Source organism: Mustela nigripes, chromosome 3 (genome assembly GCF_022355385.1).
Source record: "Mustela nigripes isolate SB6536 chromosome 3, MUSNIG.SB6536, whole genome shotgun sequence".
Taxonomy (NCBI): domain Eukaryota; kingdom Metazoa; phylum Chordata; class Mammalia; order Carnivora; family Mustelidae; genus Mustela; species Mustela nigripes.
In genome coordinates, this window is record NC_081559.1 from 181,792,355 (window position 1) to 181,809,637 (window position 17,283).

The 17,283-nt window shown below is 41.7% G+C and overlaps 1 protein-coding gene and 1 long non-coding RNA gene across 3 annotated transcripts in view; one reads left to right on the forward strand and one right to left on the reverse strand.

Moving 5' to 3' along the window:
- TMEM65 (transmembrane protein 65) overlaps positions 1 to 14,390 on the reverse strand; it is a 69,604-nt gene extending 55,214 nt beyond the window's left edge. The window contains exon 1 of the mRNA XM_059395122.1: positions 13,563 to 14,390. Within this exon, the coding sequence (XP_059251105.1) occupies positions 13,563 to 13,866 (304 nt within the window). The 5' untranslated portion in view covers positions 13,867 to 14,390. The remainder of the gene's footprint in view (positions 1 to 13,562) is intronic.
- A 68-nt stretch (positions 14,391 to 14,458) lies between these two features.
- LOC132014284 (uncharacterized) overlaps positions 14,459 to 17,283 on the forward strand; it is a 32,901-nt gene continuing 30,076 nt past the window's right edge. For both annotated transcript variants that reach the window (XR_009403269.1, XR_009403270.1), the window contains exon 1: positions 14,459 to 14,971. This is a non-coding gene — a long non-coding RNA (uncharacterized LOC132014284). The remainder of the gene's footprint in view (positions 14,972 to 17,283) is intronic.

Consider the following 17,283-nt stretch of genomic DNA (forward strand, 5'->3'; position numbering starts at 1 on the left):
GGGGTCAGTAAGCTAAGGCCTTCAAGCCAAATCCAGCCATCTTTTTTTTAATATAGTCAGTGAGCTAAAAATTATTTTACATTTTAAATAATTGGAAGAACAGCCCTTAACCACTATTATCAAACACTGAATGGTTATGGAAATTACCTGTGGCCATGATAATATTTAAGAAATTCAACCCAAAACAGCACTTACATGTGAAATATTAAACAGTAGTCATTGGAAGACAACTAATATTTGATTCACAAGGAATGTTAAGCTGCTTTATATACTTCCCTTACTGTTAAAAGTTAGGAGGCAAGATCTTTATTTCCACAGAAATACGTAGCTGTTTTATTTTCCTAGCTCAAACCACAATTCCAGCAGCACTCTTCAAACCTCAATGCAAGATCTGTATTTCAAAATCCATTTAACTGTGCAGTTGAGGAGCTTTTACCTACCACAAATTGGAAAGGATTAATCTACAATGTAATGTGTGAAAAGACAAATATCAAGAGAAGAATCTAATAGAATTCCATGCCTTCTAAGCAATCAATACATTCATTTAAAATCATAGGCTTACAGACTTATGCCAATATTTGGAGGTACCCAACAATGTGAAAAAGACATTTTCAAAGATGAAATACATAAAATTTCATTATAGATTGGCATTAACATGTAATATCTGCAAATAATTTTGACAATAAAGAACACTAATATTGAACCCCAATTAAGCTAAATGTTATCCTCCAAAAATAATTCCATCCTCCTCATTAGAAGACCTATATTTAAAAAACTTGTACTCAAGTTATTTATTATATTTTAAATTTGCCAATTAAAAACATCTGTGGAAGGATCTGTACTGAAGGAACTATAGAAGTTTTATGAAAGAAATTGAAGAAAACACAAAAAGATGAAAAACCATTCTGTGCTCATGGATAGGAGAATAAACATTGTTAAAATGTCCATACTGCCTAGAGCAATCTATACTTTCAGTGCTATCCTGATCAAAATTCCACCGGCATTTTTCAAAGAGCTGGAACAAACAATCCTAAAATTTGCATGGAACCAGAAGAGACCCTGCATTGTTGAGGAAATATTGAAAAAGAAAAACAAAACTCGGGGCATCACGTTGCCTCATTTCAAGCTTTACTACAAAGCTGTGATCACCAAGACAGCATGATACTGGCACAAAAATAGATATATAGACCAGTGGAACAGAGTAGAGAGCCCAGATATGGACCCTCAACTCTATGGTCTAATAATCTTCGACAAAGCAGGAAAAAATATACAGTGGAAAAAAGACAGTCTCCAATAAATAGTGCTGGGAAAATTGGACAGCTACATGTAGGAGAATGGAACTCAACCATCCTCTAACACCATACACAAAGATAAACTCGAAATGGATAAAAGGCCTCCATGTGAGGCAGGAATCTATCAAAATCCTAGAGGAGAATATAGGCAATAATCTCTTTGACATAGGCCACAGCAACTTCTTTCAAGATATGTCTCCAAAGGCAAAGGGAACAAAAGTGAAAATGAACTTTTGGGACTTCATCAAGATAAAAAGTTTCTGCACAGCAAAGGAAACAGTCAACAAAACAAAGAGGCAACCCACAAAATGGGAGAAGATATTTCCAACTGACACTACAAAGGGCTGATATTCAAGATCTGTAAAGAACTCCTCAAACTCAACACACACAAAACAGATAATCACGTCAAAAAAATGGGCAGAAGGCATGAACAGCCACTTCTCCAAAGAAAACATACAACCGGCTAACAGACACATGAAAAAATGTTCATTGTCATTAGCCATCAGGGAGATTCAAATCAAAACCACATTGAGATACCACCTTACACCAGTTAGAATGGCCAAAATCAACAAGACAGTAAACAACATGTGTTGAAGAGGATGTGGAGAAAGGGAGCCCTCTTACACTGTTGGTGGGAATGCAAGTTGGTACAGCCACTTTGGAAAAAAGTGTGGAGATTCCTTAAGAAATTAAAAATAGACCTTCCCTATGACGCTGCAATTGCACTACTGGGTATTTACCCCAAAGATACTAATGTAGTGAAAAGAAGGGCCATCTATACCCCAGCATTTCGAGCAGCAATGGCTACAGTCACCAAACTGTGGAAAGAACCAAGATGCCCTTCAAGGGACAAATGGATAAAGAAGATATGGTCCATAGATACTATGGAGTATTATGTCTCCATCAGAAAGGATGAATACCCAACTTTTGTATCAACATGGACAGGACTGGAGGAGATTATGCTGAGTGAAATAAGTCAAGCAGAGAGAGTCAGGTATCAATGATTTCACTTACTTATGGAGCATAAGGAATAACATGGAGGACTTGGGGAGATGGAGAGAAGAAGTAAATTGGGGGAAGCTCAAGGGGGAGATAAACCATGAGAGACTATGGACTCTGAGAAACAAACTGAGGGGTTTGGAGGAGAGGGGGGGTTGGGTGAGCCTGGTAGTGAGTACTACGGAGGACATGTACTGCATGGAGCACTGGGTATAGTGCATAAACAATAAATGTTGAACACTGAAAATAAATAAAATAAAATAAAATGGGGAAAAAATAAAGAACAACAGCAACAAAAATCTATGGAAATTTGTTTTCTCTCTTACATAAATACTACATTAATCCTCAATTTTGCCTTTTGGTCTACAGTGCCTAAAATATTTACAACCAGCCCTTTAGAAAAAGTTTGCCAACATTGCTTCTGTAAAGAAAGTAAACATTTTTTAATTTCTAAAAGACTAATACTGAAATTAAGACTAAGCAGTGTTTTTAGTAATTCTCTGTTCAACCTATTCAAATATGTCCCCCTACCAAAGAGATATTTCCAGGATCACCAGGGTCACACTTCCTTGTAAACAAATTCTATCTTAATAGCCCTCTCAGCACCATACATCATAGCAGATCATTTCCACATTCTTTACTTCAAAACTCTTTGCTTTTCCTAATTTCACTGGATACCCTTCTTCACAATCTTCTTTGCTGGCTCCTACTCTTCTGACTTTGAAATTCTGGAGCTTCAGTCTCAATCATGGGCTTTTTCCTCTTCTCTATCTAAAGATGGGCAAACAGTTTCTGTAAAGGGATTCTAAATATTTTGGGCTTTAGGGGGCCATTATGGTCTCTATCACGACTACTGAACTCTGCCATTATAGCACAAAAGCAGCCACAGGCAATATATAAATGAATGAGTGTGTCTCTACTGCAATAAACTTTATTTACAAGCAGAAGTGGCAAGCTAGATATGCCTGTGGACCGTAGTTTTCCCACCCCTTATCTAGACTCTCACCTTGGGCGCCCTCTCCCCTATGATAAGTAGCATTTACATAAAACTGTTGATACCCACACTTACATTTGCAGCCTCAATTTCCCATATGAATTCCAGATTTAGCTGAACACACACACACACACACACCCCTAATCTATTTTTCCCCAGTCTTCTCTCCAGCAGTTAATAGCACCACCTTTCACTCAATTACTATAGGCAGAAACCCGAATCATCACTTACTATGTCCTTTCCCTTAATTACCTGTCCCTTTCTAACTCATCAGCAGTCCTATCAACTCACTCTCAAATATACATCTTGAATCCATCCCCTTCTCTTCATCTCTGTGGCTGCCTAGTCTAAGCCCTCAACATCGCTAGCTCAAAATACTGCAACAGTTTTCTAAGCAGTCTCCTAGCTTATGCATTTGTACCCTCCAGTTTGTTCTCTAAAAGCAGTCAAGTGCTTTTTAAATTCCATTACTTCACTCTGTTTCAACTCAGGAATGGCCTTCATACAGTTTATCTAGAAAGGCCCTGACTAATCTTGCTTTCTGCCGACCTGCCTATCTCATCTCATTCCACGCTCTCCTTTGTTCTTTAAATTGTACTCATGTTTGCCTTCTGTCAATTTCGACATTGTTCCAAGTCTCTTCCTATCTCAGGGTCTTGGTATTTGCTATTCCTCCTTCTCAGAATGCTCTTCCTCTTCCTGTCTGAATGTCTGGTTTCTCATCAATCCTTTCTTTTCAGCTTAAATATCACCTACAAAAAGGCCTTCCCAGATCACCTTATCTAAAGAAAGTGTCATTCTGTTATCTAATAGCACACACTATCAATTATCTTGCTTATTTACTTTATTGTTTGTATCCTCCCTTTCTCAAAATGGTAAACTTTATGAAAGTATTTTGCCAAATTAATTCTCTGATATACCCCAGCTAGCACAACGGGTCTATTATAGGTAGGTACAGTAACAAATATTTGCCAAATAAATAAATTTTCAAAGCTGGAAAGCTTTCCTATGAATAGTGTGTTATATATTTTTAAAAAATCCAACAATTCCCTAAGAAAATTTAAGGAAATTAAAATTTATTGGGGGGAGCTGGGGGGGCTCAGTTGGTTGGGCATCTGCCTTCAGCTCAGGTAGTGATCCCAGGGTCCTGGAACTGAGCTCCACATTCAACTCCCTACTCAGTGGGGAGCCTGCTTCTCCCTCTTCCTCTGCTGCTTTCCCTGCTTGTGCTCTCACACTCTCTTTCACTCTGTCAAATAAATAAATAAAATCTTAAAAAAAAAAATAGAAACTTATGTCAGCAGTCTCAAATACTAGTTTTCAGACTCTTCCAAAACTCTCACATATAAACTTTTTATATACAAACTTTTTAAGAGGTTTATAAACTTTTTTTGCATATTGATTTTTACTTTGACTTCCCTTATTTTCAAAGTAACAAAGTAACAAAGTACCATATTCATTTTTCTATTGAATGTTGTATATTGTAAAATATACAGAAGATAGACTAAGGGATGTTAACCAGCACATGAGACTTTTATTGAGCATTTGAGGTGCTATTTTTTCCCCCAATGTGTGTAAAAATCCCAAGTCTGAGTATCCAGAAAGGTGTAATAAAAAACTAAATTAAAAACTACTCTGCCACACAGGTTGTAGGATCTTGGAAACTCTGAGCCTCGGTTTCTAAGTCTATAGAAAAAAAAAAAAATTCTTTCTCTCTCTGATATAAATAAACAAAATAATTACCTGAAAATTCACTAGCTCAGTATGTCTGGCACATAGCAAATACTCCATAAGTGCTAACTAACAGTAGTAAAGATGACATTAGCAACAGCAATAGTGGCAGTAACAGGATGTCTTCTATAAAACATAAGAACCATTATACAACCGAAATTGTGTTACAAAATACTAGACTTTTTTAGACTGTTTTTAAAGTTACAAATGTTTCTAATAACACAGTATATTAAATAAACTACCCTAAAACTCAGAAGACAGAAAATGTAAACCAAGTAAGGGTACATTCTAATTTAAATTTCCCTGAAACTTTAAAAACAGTTAATTTCTCAGTTAACTACCTTTTATGTGCTTAAAACAATAATCCTTCAAACAATCATATCCAAATGTTAGCAAAAAATACAAGATCTTCAGTGTAAGATCTGAGAAGTCAAAAGATCAATAACAACATAATAAATACAATTGGTTAGCAAGAGAGCAGTGGTCTAATGACCTTCAAGTATCTATCAGGAGTAAATCCTATTAGCAAACATAGGGGGATGAAAAAAAGAAAAGAATGAAAGAGAAGGAAAAAAAAAAACAAAAAACACTATGGGAGAGTGACAAAGAGTACACATTAGAAACAGTAACAGAGATAGCAAGAAGCAGACCTCCTTTACATAGAAGCAGACCTCCTTTACAACCACAAGGGATGAATGAAAACAGAATTGTCTGAGGGCACCTGAGAGTGGGAGGAGGGGTTTATTAGCCCCACACATTCACTACCACTATGACAGATTCTAAAAAACATGCCAACTGAAAAGGCACAGTGTTCTGGAGGCATTTGGTGTGATGACTAGTATGCCTACAAATAGAAGTAGCCCCAAAGAAAAATATTAAAATATAGTATATAAAGACATTGGCATCTGGTAGAAGCTAAATTGTGCTCATTATACTCTTACTAAGGTAGAAAAAAATGCAATACGTTCAAATATGCCACTACCAAAAGCCATCAAAGTAGAGCTTAAGGGAAATGATGTCTTGTTACCTGTAATGTCCTTTGCCTAGAAGAATCTCTCATTTACCAGATGATTTGGGATAACTAAGTTATTGTATTTTAACATACAACTACTTGTTCTTATGTGGTTGTTAATTAACTTAAAACAGACAAACCTATGAGTCAAAGACAAGGCCAGAGTTCTATAAATCTACATACTAATTAATTCAGCTGAATTGAGCAAGATGCTAATAAAATCTGCATTCAGGGATTTAGTCTCTATTGTTCCAGTTAGCTTTACACAGTGACATGCCAAAGAAAACCAGACAAGTGTGTGGTTATACAAACTCACCACTATTATTTTTTAAAAGATTTTATTTATTTACTTGACAGAGAGATCACAAGTAGGCAGAGAAGCAGGCAGGGAGAGAGGGGGAAGCAGGCTCCCTGCCAAGCAGAGAGCCTGATGCAGCACTCAATCCCAGGACCCTGGGATCATGACCTGAGCCGAAGGCAGAGACTTAACCCACTGAGCCACCCAGGCACCCCCAAATTCACCACTATTTTTAGAAAATCCGAAACAGGGATGCCTAGGGGGCCCAGTGGGTTAAGTGTCTGCCTTTGGCTCAGGTCCTGAGCCTGGGGTCCTGGGACTGAGTCCCTCATCAGCCTCCTTGTATGGCTGGGAGTGTGCTTCTCCCTCTGCCTGCCACTCTCCCTACTTGTGCATGCACTTGCTCACTTTTTTTCTCTCTCTCTCTCTCTGATAAAAAAATAAATGAAAAAAATCTTAAAAAAATAAAAAAGAAAACCTGAAACAATCTTCACTAATAACGGTTCAATATTAGTTATGCCAACGCACAAGATCATCCATTATCTTTAGTTCTACCTAACTTTCTGAATAAGCTTATAAATTGCAGACCTATTATTTTAATTTTCCTATACACAGATTTGTTTATTAAAATCTGCTGCTCATAACTGCTATAAAAAGTAAATAAGTGACTAGTGAGGTGGACAACACCAAATTAATTGCTGGTGAATTAAACTGAAACAGTGTTGAACTTTTCCAAAGCCATATTTTCTAAGCATCTAATATTTAGAATTTCATCAAGAACTTAGGAGTGAAGAAGTAACACAATCAAGGAAAACAGTTATCATAGCACTCATTTATTTGACAGAGAAGTGAGGAGTCTGATAGGGAGGTAATGAGTTACTTCTCTGTCTTTACCAGAGACAAATAAATGTAAAATAAAGCAATAAGCCTGAAGCACAGAGAATACGCAGATGATAGCAAGTATCAATGGATGAGAGAAGAGGAAAGATAAGGCGGAGGATGCAATGGCTCTCCACCAGGGCAACTTTGCTATACTCCTCCCCTTACCCCCAACCCAGACACATGACTGGTTGCACCCCGGGGGGATAGAGGACAGGGATGTTACTAAATATCCCATGTGGAGGACTGCCCTGGCAACCAAGAATTATCCAGCCCGAAGTGTCAATACTGCCAAGGTTGAGAAATCTTGATCCAGAAAAAGAAGTCCTATACATCTCAAATATAAAAGGAATCACTGTACTAGCACTCAGTAAAAGAATGAATGTTCAAAAGTCTTGTATGCTAATGGTATCCATTAATAAAGACAAGAGATTCCAACAGAAATGGTTGATTTTTTTAACATACTGATATAAAGGAACAAACTACAATTATTAGGTATGGTTATCTACATGGAATGCTCCTAATTTCCCTTCCTTGAATCTATGCTGGTCTTAGTGATTTGCTTAACCAACAGCATGCAGCAGAAATGACATTCTGGGACTTCAAAGACTAGGTCGTAACAAGTCTATGGTAGGCTAAAGAATGGCCCCCACTTATGTCCACATCCTAATCCTCTAACCTGTGAATACTTTATTTTACATGGCAGAAGAGATTTTGCAGGTGTACTAAACTAAGGATTTTGAAAGATTATCCAGGGTTATCTAGGTGGATCCTAAAAGTAACCAAGTGAGTCCTATAAGGTGGAAGCAAAAAGGTAAATGAAGGAGAGGATGATGTGACAACAAAGGCGGAAATCAGAACGATGTGGCCAGGAACCAAGGACTGCAGCAAGCTGGAAGAGACAAGGAACAGATTCTCCCCAGAGCCTCCAGAAGGACTGAGTGTTGCTGACACTTTTATTTTGGCCCCCTTAAGTCTCATTTTGGACTTCAGATCTCCAGAACTCTAAGAGAATAAACCTTTGTTGTTTTAAGCCACCAGATTTGTAGTAACTTGTTATAGCAGCAACAGAAAACTAATATAAAATCTTACAGCTTCTGGGGCGCCTGGGTGGCTCAGTCATTAAGTGTCTGCGTTCAGCTCGGGTCATGATCCCAGCAACTTGGGATCACGCCCCACATTGGGCTCCCTGCTCTGCGGGAGGCCTGCTTCTCCCATTCCCACCGCCCACCCCCAGCTTCGGTTCCTTCTCTCCTTGGCTCTGTCAAATAAATAAATAAAATCTTTAAAAACAAAAACAAAAAAAACCTTACAGCTTCTGTGTAGCCCTCTTGGAACTTTTTCTCTTTGAGTCCTGACCACTCAATTATCTAAGAACTAGAGTCATCTCAAGAATGTTGTGCTAGTGAGTGAGATCATGTGCATTTACTCTGGTCAACCACTCCAGAGGAGCCCAGCTTCTAGCCACGTCCACCAAAGTATCAGACATATGAGTAAAACCATCCTGAACCCAGTGACCAGCACATCTGCCAGCTATAATTTATGAAGTGACCTCCACAGATACCACATGAAACACGAAGAATCATCCAGCCAAGCCCTGCCTATGTTGCTGATCTCACAAAATCATGAAATGTAATAGTACAGTTGTTTTAAGTCGCACATAACTCTGAACATCAAGGTATATGTGAGTGATGATTAGAAACTGTCAAGTAGCACATATCCATTTTATAATGGAAGGGAAAAAATCCTATTTGTGTTAGCTATTTTCTGCTGGCAGTAATCCCTAGAATTAAAACTACTCCACTATGCCAGTAACTCTAAAATATTCAGAATTTAGTTTGTTGGAATATACTGCTATAATTAGGTTCTTTCCATATTGGTAAAATAACTGATTGTAGCAAAGCTTCATTTAACTTATCTGGGCCCATGACACAGAAGCTCTCAGTTTAAAAAAAAAAAAAAGCGCTCAGCTTATTAGAGATAGTTCATTCTTTCTGAGTCAATTCATATTTCATATCCTTATCCTGATTCTTCCTCTCTTGCTGGGTCTATGGTGAGTTACACCTTATTCCTCTTTTACCATTTCAACCAAGCCCTGAAGTGTTCGCATATTATTCACATATCTTAATTTGGAATATGAAATGTTTTTCATGCTCTCTTTTTATTCTCTTTGAGCAAAAGCCATGATTTTCTCTAATTCGTCCCAGAAACCAATAGCTTAACTGAGCTGCTACTTTCTCACATTACCGTGGGCTGAGAAAAATGAGGATACTCTTGTTAAAGAGTCCAAGATCCCCAGTGAATCAGAACTCAATGAAAAATCTTGTTTTTAAGTGTTCTAAGTATCTACTTTAACATCAGAGTTTAATCTTCCAGCCTTTTATTTTGCCATAGACCTCTTGTTGTATATGGAAAGTTCTCAAAATTAAACATTCTACCTTAATAATCACAAAAGGTGAGAATTAAAAGATTAAGTTTAGAATTACATGGTGCATCTATATAGATGTAGATAAATGGCTTTTAAAAAGCAAATTTAAAACGTACACAATTACCACTTACACAGAAACATAAAAAAACGCAAGCTGATTAAGATCTAACATAACAGAAAAAACTGCTCTAATCACCTCCATATATTTCTTACCTACATATGTAAAAGAAATCTCATTTTAAAAATACCTGGAGTATATGGACATGGCGGTGGGGGGGATGTGCTATGGTGAGTGCTGTGAAACCTGTAAGCCTGCTGATACACAGACCTGTACCCCTGGGGCAAATAATACATCATATGTTAACAAAAATAATTTTAAAAAATACCTGGAGTACACATTTAACAAAAATATTCCCTAAGAACCTCCTTTTTTCAAATCGTATCTTTCACTGTGCCTCCTCCAATGCCAGCTATTATCTCTCTGTGTAATTCTCCAAAAAACATTAATTTTAACACCTTTAAGTAAGTGTGGAAGGCAGCCTCCAAGACGGCCCTCAATGATTTTACCTCCTGGTATCTGCACCCTCTTGCTATGTACCAGGACAAAAAACATGGACTGTCTCTACTAAGATTGGGTTATAAAAGGTTGTGGCTTCCAGCTTAGGCTCCCCCTCTCTCCTATCACTCATTCTGGGAAGACAGCTACCATATTGAGAACACTTAAGCCATGTAGAGAGGCCCACATGGCAAGAAATGAGACTTCCCACCAACAGCCACGTGAGTGAGCCTTTTTGAAAATGGACCCTCCAGCCCCAGGCAAGACTTCAGCTGATACAGCCCCAGCCAACAGTTTGATTCAAACAACTTTGTGCTTGGGACGCCTGGGTGGCTCAGTTGGTCAAACAACTTTGTGCTATACCCTGAGTCAGACGTCCTACTGAGCCTAAACAAGATTCCTGATCCTCAGAAACTGTGAGATAGAACACGTTTGTTTTAAGCTACCATGTTTTAGGATAGTTTGTCATATAGCAATGTGTAACTAATATAATGAGCGTTGCTTATTCTTCAAAATCGAAACTTGTATGTCTCAAAAGTTAAAAAAAAATTATAAATAGAAATAGTAATTGCAAAAATTGGGAGAAAATTTTGTTTTTAAAATCTTTCTAAAATTGAAAAACCACTGTAATGTCAGTTTGCCAGTCCTACTTATAAAAACAATGAACCAACAAAGTACTATCAGGAAACTATGGACTGTTTCTGGAAAAACAAAGATCAGGTTGAGGAGGTACATTCGGAAGGCAGCAGCAGCATCAACTTTTTTAAAAATGAGAAGGAAATCATTTTGTAATTTAAAAATCACAATATCCTATTTAACTTCGATAAGACATCCCACAAAGCTTGCCTTTATCTCTTTAGAATCATGTAAAGCTTTATCTTGTCACAGACCATATCAAATGCCTACTGATAACACATAAGAAAGATAAGCACAAATGTACCAAATCTCAACAACAGATTTCACAGGCATATCAAAGCATAGATGATTTTTTCCTGTAATGTTTCCACACCAAATCCAAAACACTGCTTTCATTCATACAAGCACACTCTCCGAGAATACATAAGATTTCCTATAATACAAAAGTCATTTTAACATAATTTATTTAATTACTTAATTAGAAAATGCATTTAGTACACATACATTAAGTACACGAGTCGAATCAGGTATTTAAAAACATCTAAAAAGTAACAATAAAAGAAAAACGTGGGAGTTTTTCATTTGACTGGGGGGAAAAATGATTTCAGTGATCCCCGCAGGAACTCTACGTATTGATATTGAAGACGATAAGGAACACGAAGACTGTACTAAAATTAAAGCAGCAGCATCAACAAGTATCAGTTGAGTCAACAAGCAATAATTTAGTTATCAATACCGGCAAAAACAGTTTATTTAAACTTCGAAGTTCTTTAGCTTATGAATAGGAGATAAGCATTTAACTACGACATTGGTTTCCTCTATTTTTGCCAGCTTATCTTGAACAAAGAAGACAAATTACTAACTTCACCCTCATATAACTTACATACTTAATAAGTTTATGGATGCTAATTGATCTCCACTGACTGAAGTTTATAGGCCTTTAAAACAATGTCAAATTTAAAATTCTCTTCATTGGAAAATGCAGCAATACTACTGCCTGTGCTAAAACAATAAGGTATGAGGTAAAATTTATCCAACTGTATCACAGGATGTGCTTTTCAAGAACTGTCATAAAATTTTATCATTTGGGCCCTGCAAACTTGTAACGATGTTAATGCAGAAGAATTCCCAAGAAATTAGTTAGATAAGGCCAAATGTATGTTCAAATAGCGTTGTCCATGGAGAAAACGTTTCTAAAATCAATGTTACAGCATATATGACTGGTTATATTGTTTTCCCAGGAGCATATTTTCAGAGCTCAGTTTTTTAAAACCACACAGTGAGTACACACATACCTTACAAATATGTTAGTATTCAATTACTGCTTCATATAATGGCATGATTACACCCTTAAACACTGAACTGATCATGATGTTACATTTTTCCCTTAAAGCATTGTGCACAGACAATATCTGGAATATCCCGTACTGTAAATTGGTCCACAATTCCCTGAACGTAGGAAAAAAAAAAAAAAAAAAAAAAACAGTTCAAAGGCATAACTAAGAAAAAGTTTCCGAAGAAGCAGTATAGTCGGTAAGTCATGCTTATGTGACCTTCCTTCACTCCTGTACATCCGCCAAAGAAACACTTTCAAGTGCGCCTGACAAATAAATGCCATGTTCCTTCCAGTCAATGTTCTCTAAACTTAGGAATGTATGGGATGTTTATGTACCTATCAACTTTGGGGAGGGAGGTAAACTTTTCTTAAAAATGTCAAATACATCAGAATGTGACATACAGCAGCCATGTATTTTGTCTGTATTATGGATTTCGCCTGTACTGCTGTATTTAAACTGCAAAAATATTTGAAGGTGGCCTACTCCTTTCATTCCTTTTGATTTTCCAAATTCTTAGCTTTTTCACCTGCACTCAAATTCAGACCTACAGCATTCTGCACTGGTTTTAAAAATACCCTATTTTAACATGTTAGCTTAAAAATAGCCTTGCTGTCTCCCTTCCACATTACTTTAAAGCAGAAGTCCGATTCCCAGAAAAACACCTTTTTATTTACTTCATTCTTTCAACCTCTGGGGAAACAACAAAAACCGGAGTTTAACTTGTGCAGCGCCGAACCTACAGGGGCTTGCAAATTATGTATCTGCAGTTGCTGGTCTGATCCATTCTTTCCATTTCCCAGGAAAATGTTTCCTTCGGCTGCTTAGTTTCATACAACTAGCCGTGTGTGCAAACACACAGCTGAGAGCATCTCGGCCTGAGCAGCAATACCCCTTCTTCTGACACCCATACACCTCGGTTTGATAACCTTTCAAGAAAGTTTCTTCCTGCCCTCGGGTTTGCAGCCCTTCTCAAGCAGGCACGGCATGCCACCTGCGTGGCTGCACGTGCACAAGAAAGCAGCAAGGGCCTGGCCTGGGGGACAGGAGGGCTGGGGAGGGGAGGCACACACCAAATCAAAGCACAACCAACACAGTATCGGTGCACGATCTGGGCTGAAGCTCGTCTTCTGAGACTGGGAAGGAACCAGCCAAGCGTCGGTCGCGGCTGCCAGGCACGCCCCGCGCCTGTCCTACCTGCCCTAGGGGCACACAGGAGACGGGAAGTCTCCCCCCGCCCCACCAACTCCCGCCCCCAGGCCCGGACATCCCAGGCTCAAGGCCAGGTGGGCGATGGGAGCTGGGGGCAGGGGTCCCGGGCCGAGGGGCCGAGGACTCCCAGGGCGCCGACGGGGGGTGGGGACGCCAGGCCCCCAGGCTCGCCCCTCACTCGACCCCCTTACCTTGCGCGATGGCAATGGACTCGAAGCGGTGCAACTCCTTGAGCAGGCAGCTCCTCTCCGTGGAGTGCAGGCTGTAGATGAAGTCGCGCGCGCCCTGCGCCGTGTTCAGCGCCTCTATGGGCTCCTTCTTGGGGTGGGTGCCCAGCCCTCGGGAGCCTCCGGGGGCCGCGAGCGCCAGCAGCCCCCGCCCGCAGCAGCACCAGGACGGCGGGCGGGGCGCGGCGGCGGCAGCGGCGGCGGCGGCCGGGCCCGGCCTCAGGCTGCGTGCGGTCCGGCTCCTCAGCAGCGGCAGCAGCCGGGACATGGCGGGCTGAGGAGCGGGGACCCCCGCGGCAGTCCGGGAGGGCGATTTCTGGCCAGGCGCGGGGAAGAAGGAGCTAGGCTCGGCCGGACCCCGCCCCGATGTCCTCCTGACTGGCAGCCGAGGCGCCGGGCACCATGCACTCCCCGGGCCCGCGCGGCGATCGCCTCCTTTTCGATCCCCCTTCCCTTCCGAAAGGCCCGCGGCGGCGTCGGTCCCTCGGACGAGAAAAACTTTCTGTGAGGCGGCCGGGCCGGGAGAGGGCGGGTAGGCGGTGCGGGCGGGCGCCTCCCGGTTGAGGAGGGGCGGCGCGGGCGGGCGGGCTTGGCTAGGGTTTGTCTCTGTCAGTTTGATCTTCCAGAGGGATGAGTCAGCCACGCGCCGCCCTCCTTCGGCGCCGCCCTCCCCTCCTGCCGGCTTTCCCACCCTCCTGCCTGCCCTCGTCGGCACTCGGTAGGGCTCCCGCGCCCTCAAAGCCGCCGCGCTCCCAGGCCGCAGCCGCCGCCGCTACCCCTAGCGGCTGCACAAGGGCTAACAGGGCGGGGCGAAGGGACGGGGCGGGGCCGCGCAAGCGCAGTCCCCGAGGTCCCGGGCGGCCCTCCCACGGGAGTTAGGAGGGTGCGCAGGAGTCCCCACCCCTCCCCGGCGTGATGGTGGAGGAACAGAGAGCGCGCATCCCCTCTAAGTGCTGGCGCCACCTTTAAGTCCGACACAGGGAACGGGGAAAAACAGCTCTGGACTTCTTGCTTGGTCGTGGTCCGCTCCGCCCTAGCACCAGGACTAAGCCTGGGGAGTGTTCCAAACAGTGTCCCAGCGGGAGGCCCCGCCTCGCCTCGCCTGGCACGGGCCTCGTGGCCGCTCGGAATCTCCCTGAGGGCAGCGTCCTGCTCGGACTTTTGGGGACTGAAGCGCCTACCGTGGCCTCGGCCAGGCACTCGGGTCTTTGAGGCAGCCGCTCTGGGAGTTCCAGAGCGAGGGCGAGGCCAGGAGTTTGAGACTGAGGCCTTGACCCGGAAAACACCCTTCCTCGTCCTGATGCCAGCAGCTTGCAGCCCGTTAATGCTGGAGCGGGAGGCAAGAATGTCGCCTTCTCCCGGTGTTTGCCCAGGTTTGTTTTCGTTTGTTTTTTGTTTCTTGTTTTTTCTCTTTGCCAGGGCGAAAAGAATTTTGTGATTCTACACTTCCCACGTGTCCGGGTCCTAAACCTTTTTCAGGGCCACGCTCGAACGGTCTCCCGCTCCATCCTTTCCTTTATCTCCGCCTAAGAAAGGAGATCGCCCCTTTATCTGAATCTAATGACACTTAGGCTTCCTGCCTTAGAGAGCAGATCCACTTAGTAAATCTGCTCAAGTGCAATCAAGATCTAAATCTTACCTTTATCTTATCCGCCGCCGCACTAGCCCAAGACCTCGTATGTAGTAAAAGTGCTATAATTATGTAAGGGCAATATATAAATGTGAGTCGGGGGAGGAGTGTAACCACGAAATCATTCTGTTGCTCTAACTCAGCGGTTCTCAGAGTGTGGTTCGTGGCAGCAGAGCTCGTTAAGCATGCAAATTGGCGTACTCTGCTCTGGACCCCTTGAATCAGAAACGGGTTTGGGCCCAGTCATCTGTGGTTTGTTTGTTTGTTTTAATTTTTATTTATTTATTTTTAAAGATTTTATTTATTTATTTGACAGAGAGAGAGCACAAGTAGGCAGAGAGAGAAGGAGAAGCAGGCTCTCCACTGAGCAGGGAGCCGGATGGGGGGCTCGATCTCAGGACTCTGGGATCATGACCTGAGCGGAGGGCAGCCGCTTAACCAGTTGAGCCACCCAGGGGCCCCCATCTGTGTTTTAACAAGTCCTCCAGTTAATACAGATACGCACAAAAGTTTGTGAACCACTGTTCTAACTTAAACATAAAAAGCATTTAAAAAAATTTCAAGGCAGCCTCTCTAGTGTAATAATGACAGTTAAGAATGTACTCTGTGAGGGGTGACTGGCTGGCTCAGTTGAGAGGAACATGTGACTCCTGATCTTGGGGTGGTGAGTTGGAGTCCCACCTTGGGTGTAGAGATGACTTCAAAAAATTAAAAAAAGAAAAGAAAAAATGTGCTTGGTGGAAAATGAAGTTGGGTGTAAAGACGTGTGTCTTGTTTTTGAAACCCTCTGCATTCCCAGTGTGTGTTGGAATCCTCTGTAGGTTATTTCAGTCTCAAATTCTTGGGATTACTACCAACTTCCTCCTGTATCTCTTACCCACAAGGGATTCTGACTTACTGGTCTTGGGGCAGGGCCTGGAAAGTGAGGTTTGGAAAAGCTACTCAGTAAGAACCCATTCCTGACAGTCTTTAGGACACCAGTTTTGTGGGTGGGCTCCAGAAACAGATGGCTGAAAGTTTGACAACTGACTCAACTATCTTCCAAGTGTATTAGTGGTAGATTATTAGAACAGTGGTCCCAATGAATCACGGCTTATGGTATCCAGTCCTTTGTGTAGACCTGTCCCATGTTGACTGTGGACTTGGCCATATGACCTCCTTTAGCAGGTAAGTGGAACATCACAAACCTAATCTAAGTTCTTGCTCATTGGGACTTGTTGTAATGTGTTTGCTGGGTGATTTATTATTATTCAAGTCTGCTGTAGAAAATAAGTCTAAAATGTAGACATAATTTGCTTATGAGACATTACACCTAGGATAAATGGATACATGTTGATCAGAGATAAAAAGAATGGAACAAATGAAATTGCTACTTTAGATACAAAGAAAGAGATAGACCAGGAACTTTAAACATTAATAAGGTAGAGATTATACTACCTCCACACGACAACTTTGTCATCCCTACATTGGCCACCTACAAGTGACACGCATTTTAGTACCATTGTGACCTCATGTAATCTGTGTAAGAAAAGCAGATAAACCCCTAGCTACTCAGCTAGTGAATGGCCAGTTACAGTTATGCAGACATACTTCTCCTTCATCTCTCTGGCAGAACAGATCTATGTTGGTTTCAGGCCCTCCTCTCTTAACTTTCCTCTGTGGTCCTTAGAACCACACCACCTACAGGGAAGACTGGCACAGCAGGGAGGTTAAGACATATGAACACTGGGTAGAACAAAATTCAGATACTGTGGTCTTCCACCTTGCTATACTAAGTATCTCTCCATCTCCTTCCCCTTGCTAGGCAGCTCTTTGTTAAGAGTCTAAGATGTCAATCAGATTTCAACTAACTGCAACTGCTGGCTGGTTGCCCAGGATGGCACATTCATGTGGCTGAGGACTGATGCTGGCTATTGGCTGGCTGCATGCTCAGCTGGGACTGTGAACCATTGTACCTTCATTCAGCCCCTCCAGCAAGACAGAACTTCTCCCATGGTAGCTGGCTTCCCTCAAAGTGCATGTCTGAAAAGAACCAGGCCCGTGGCCTTTTCTGAC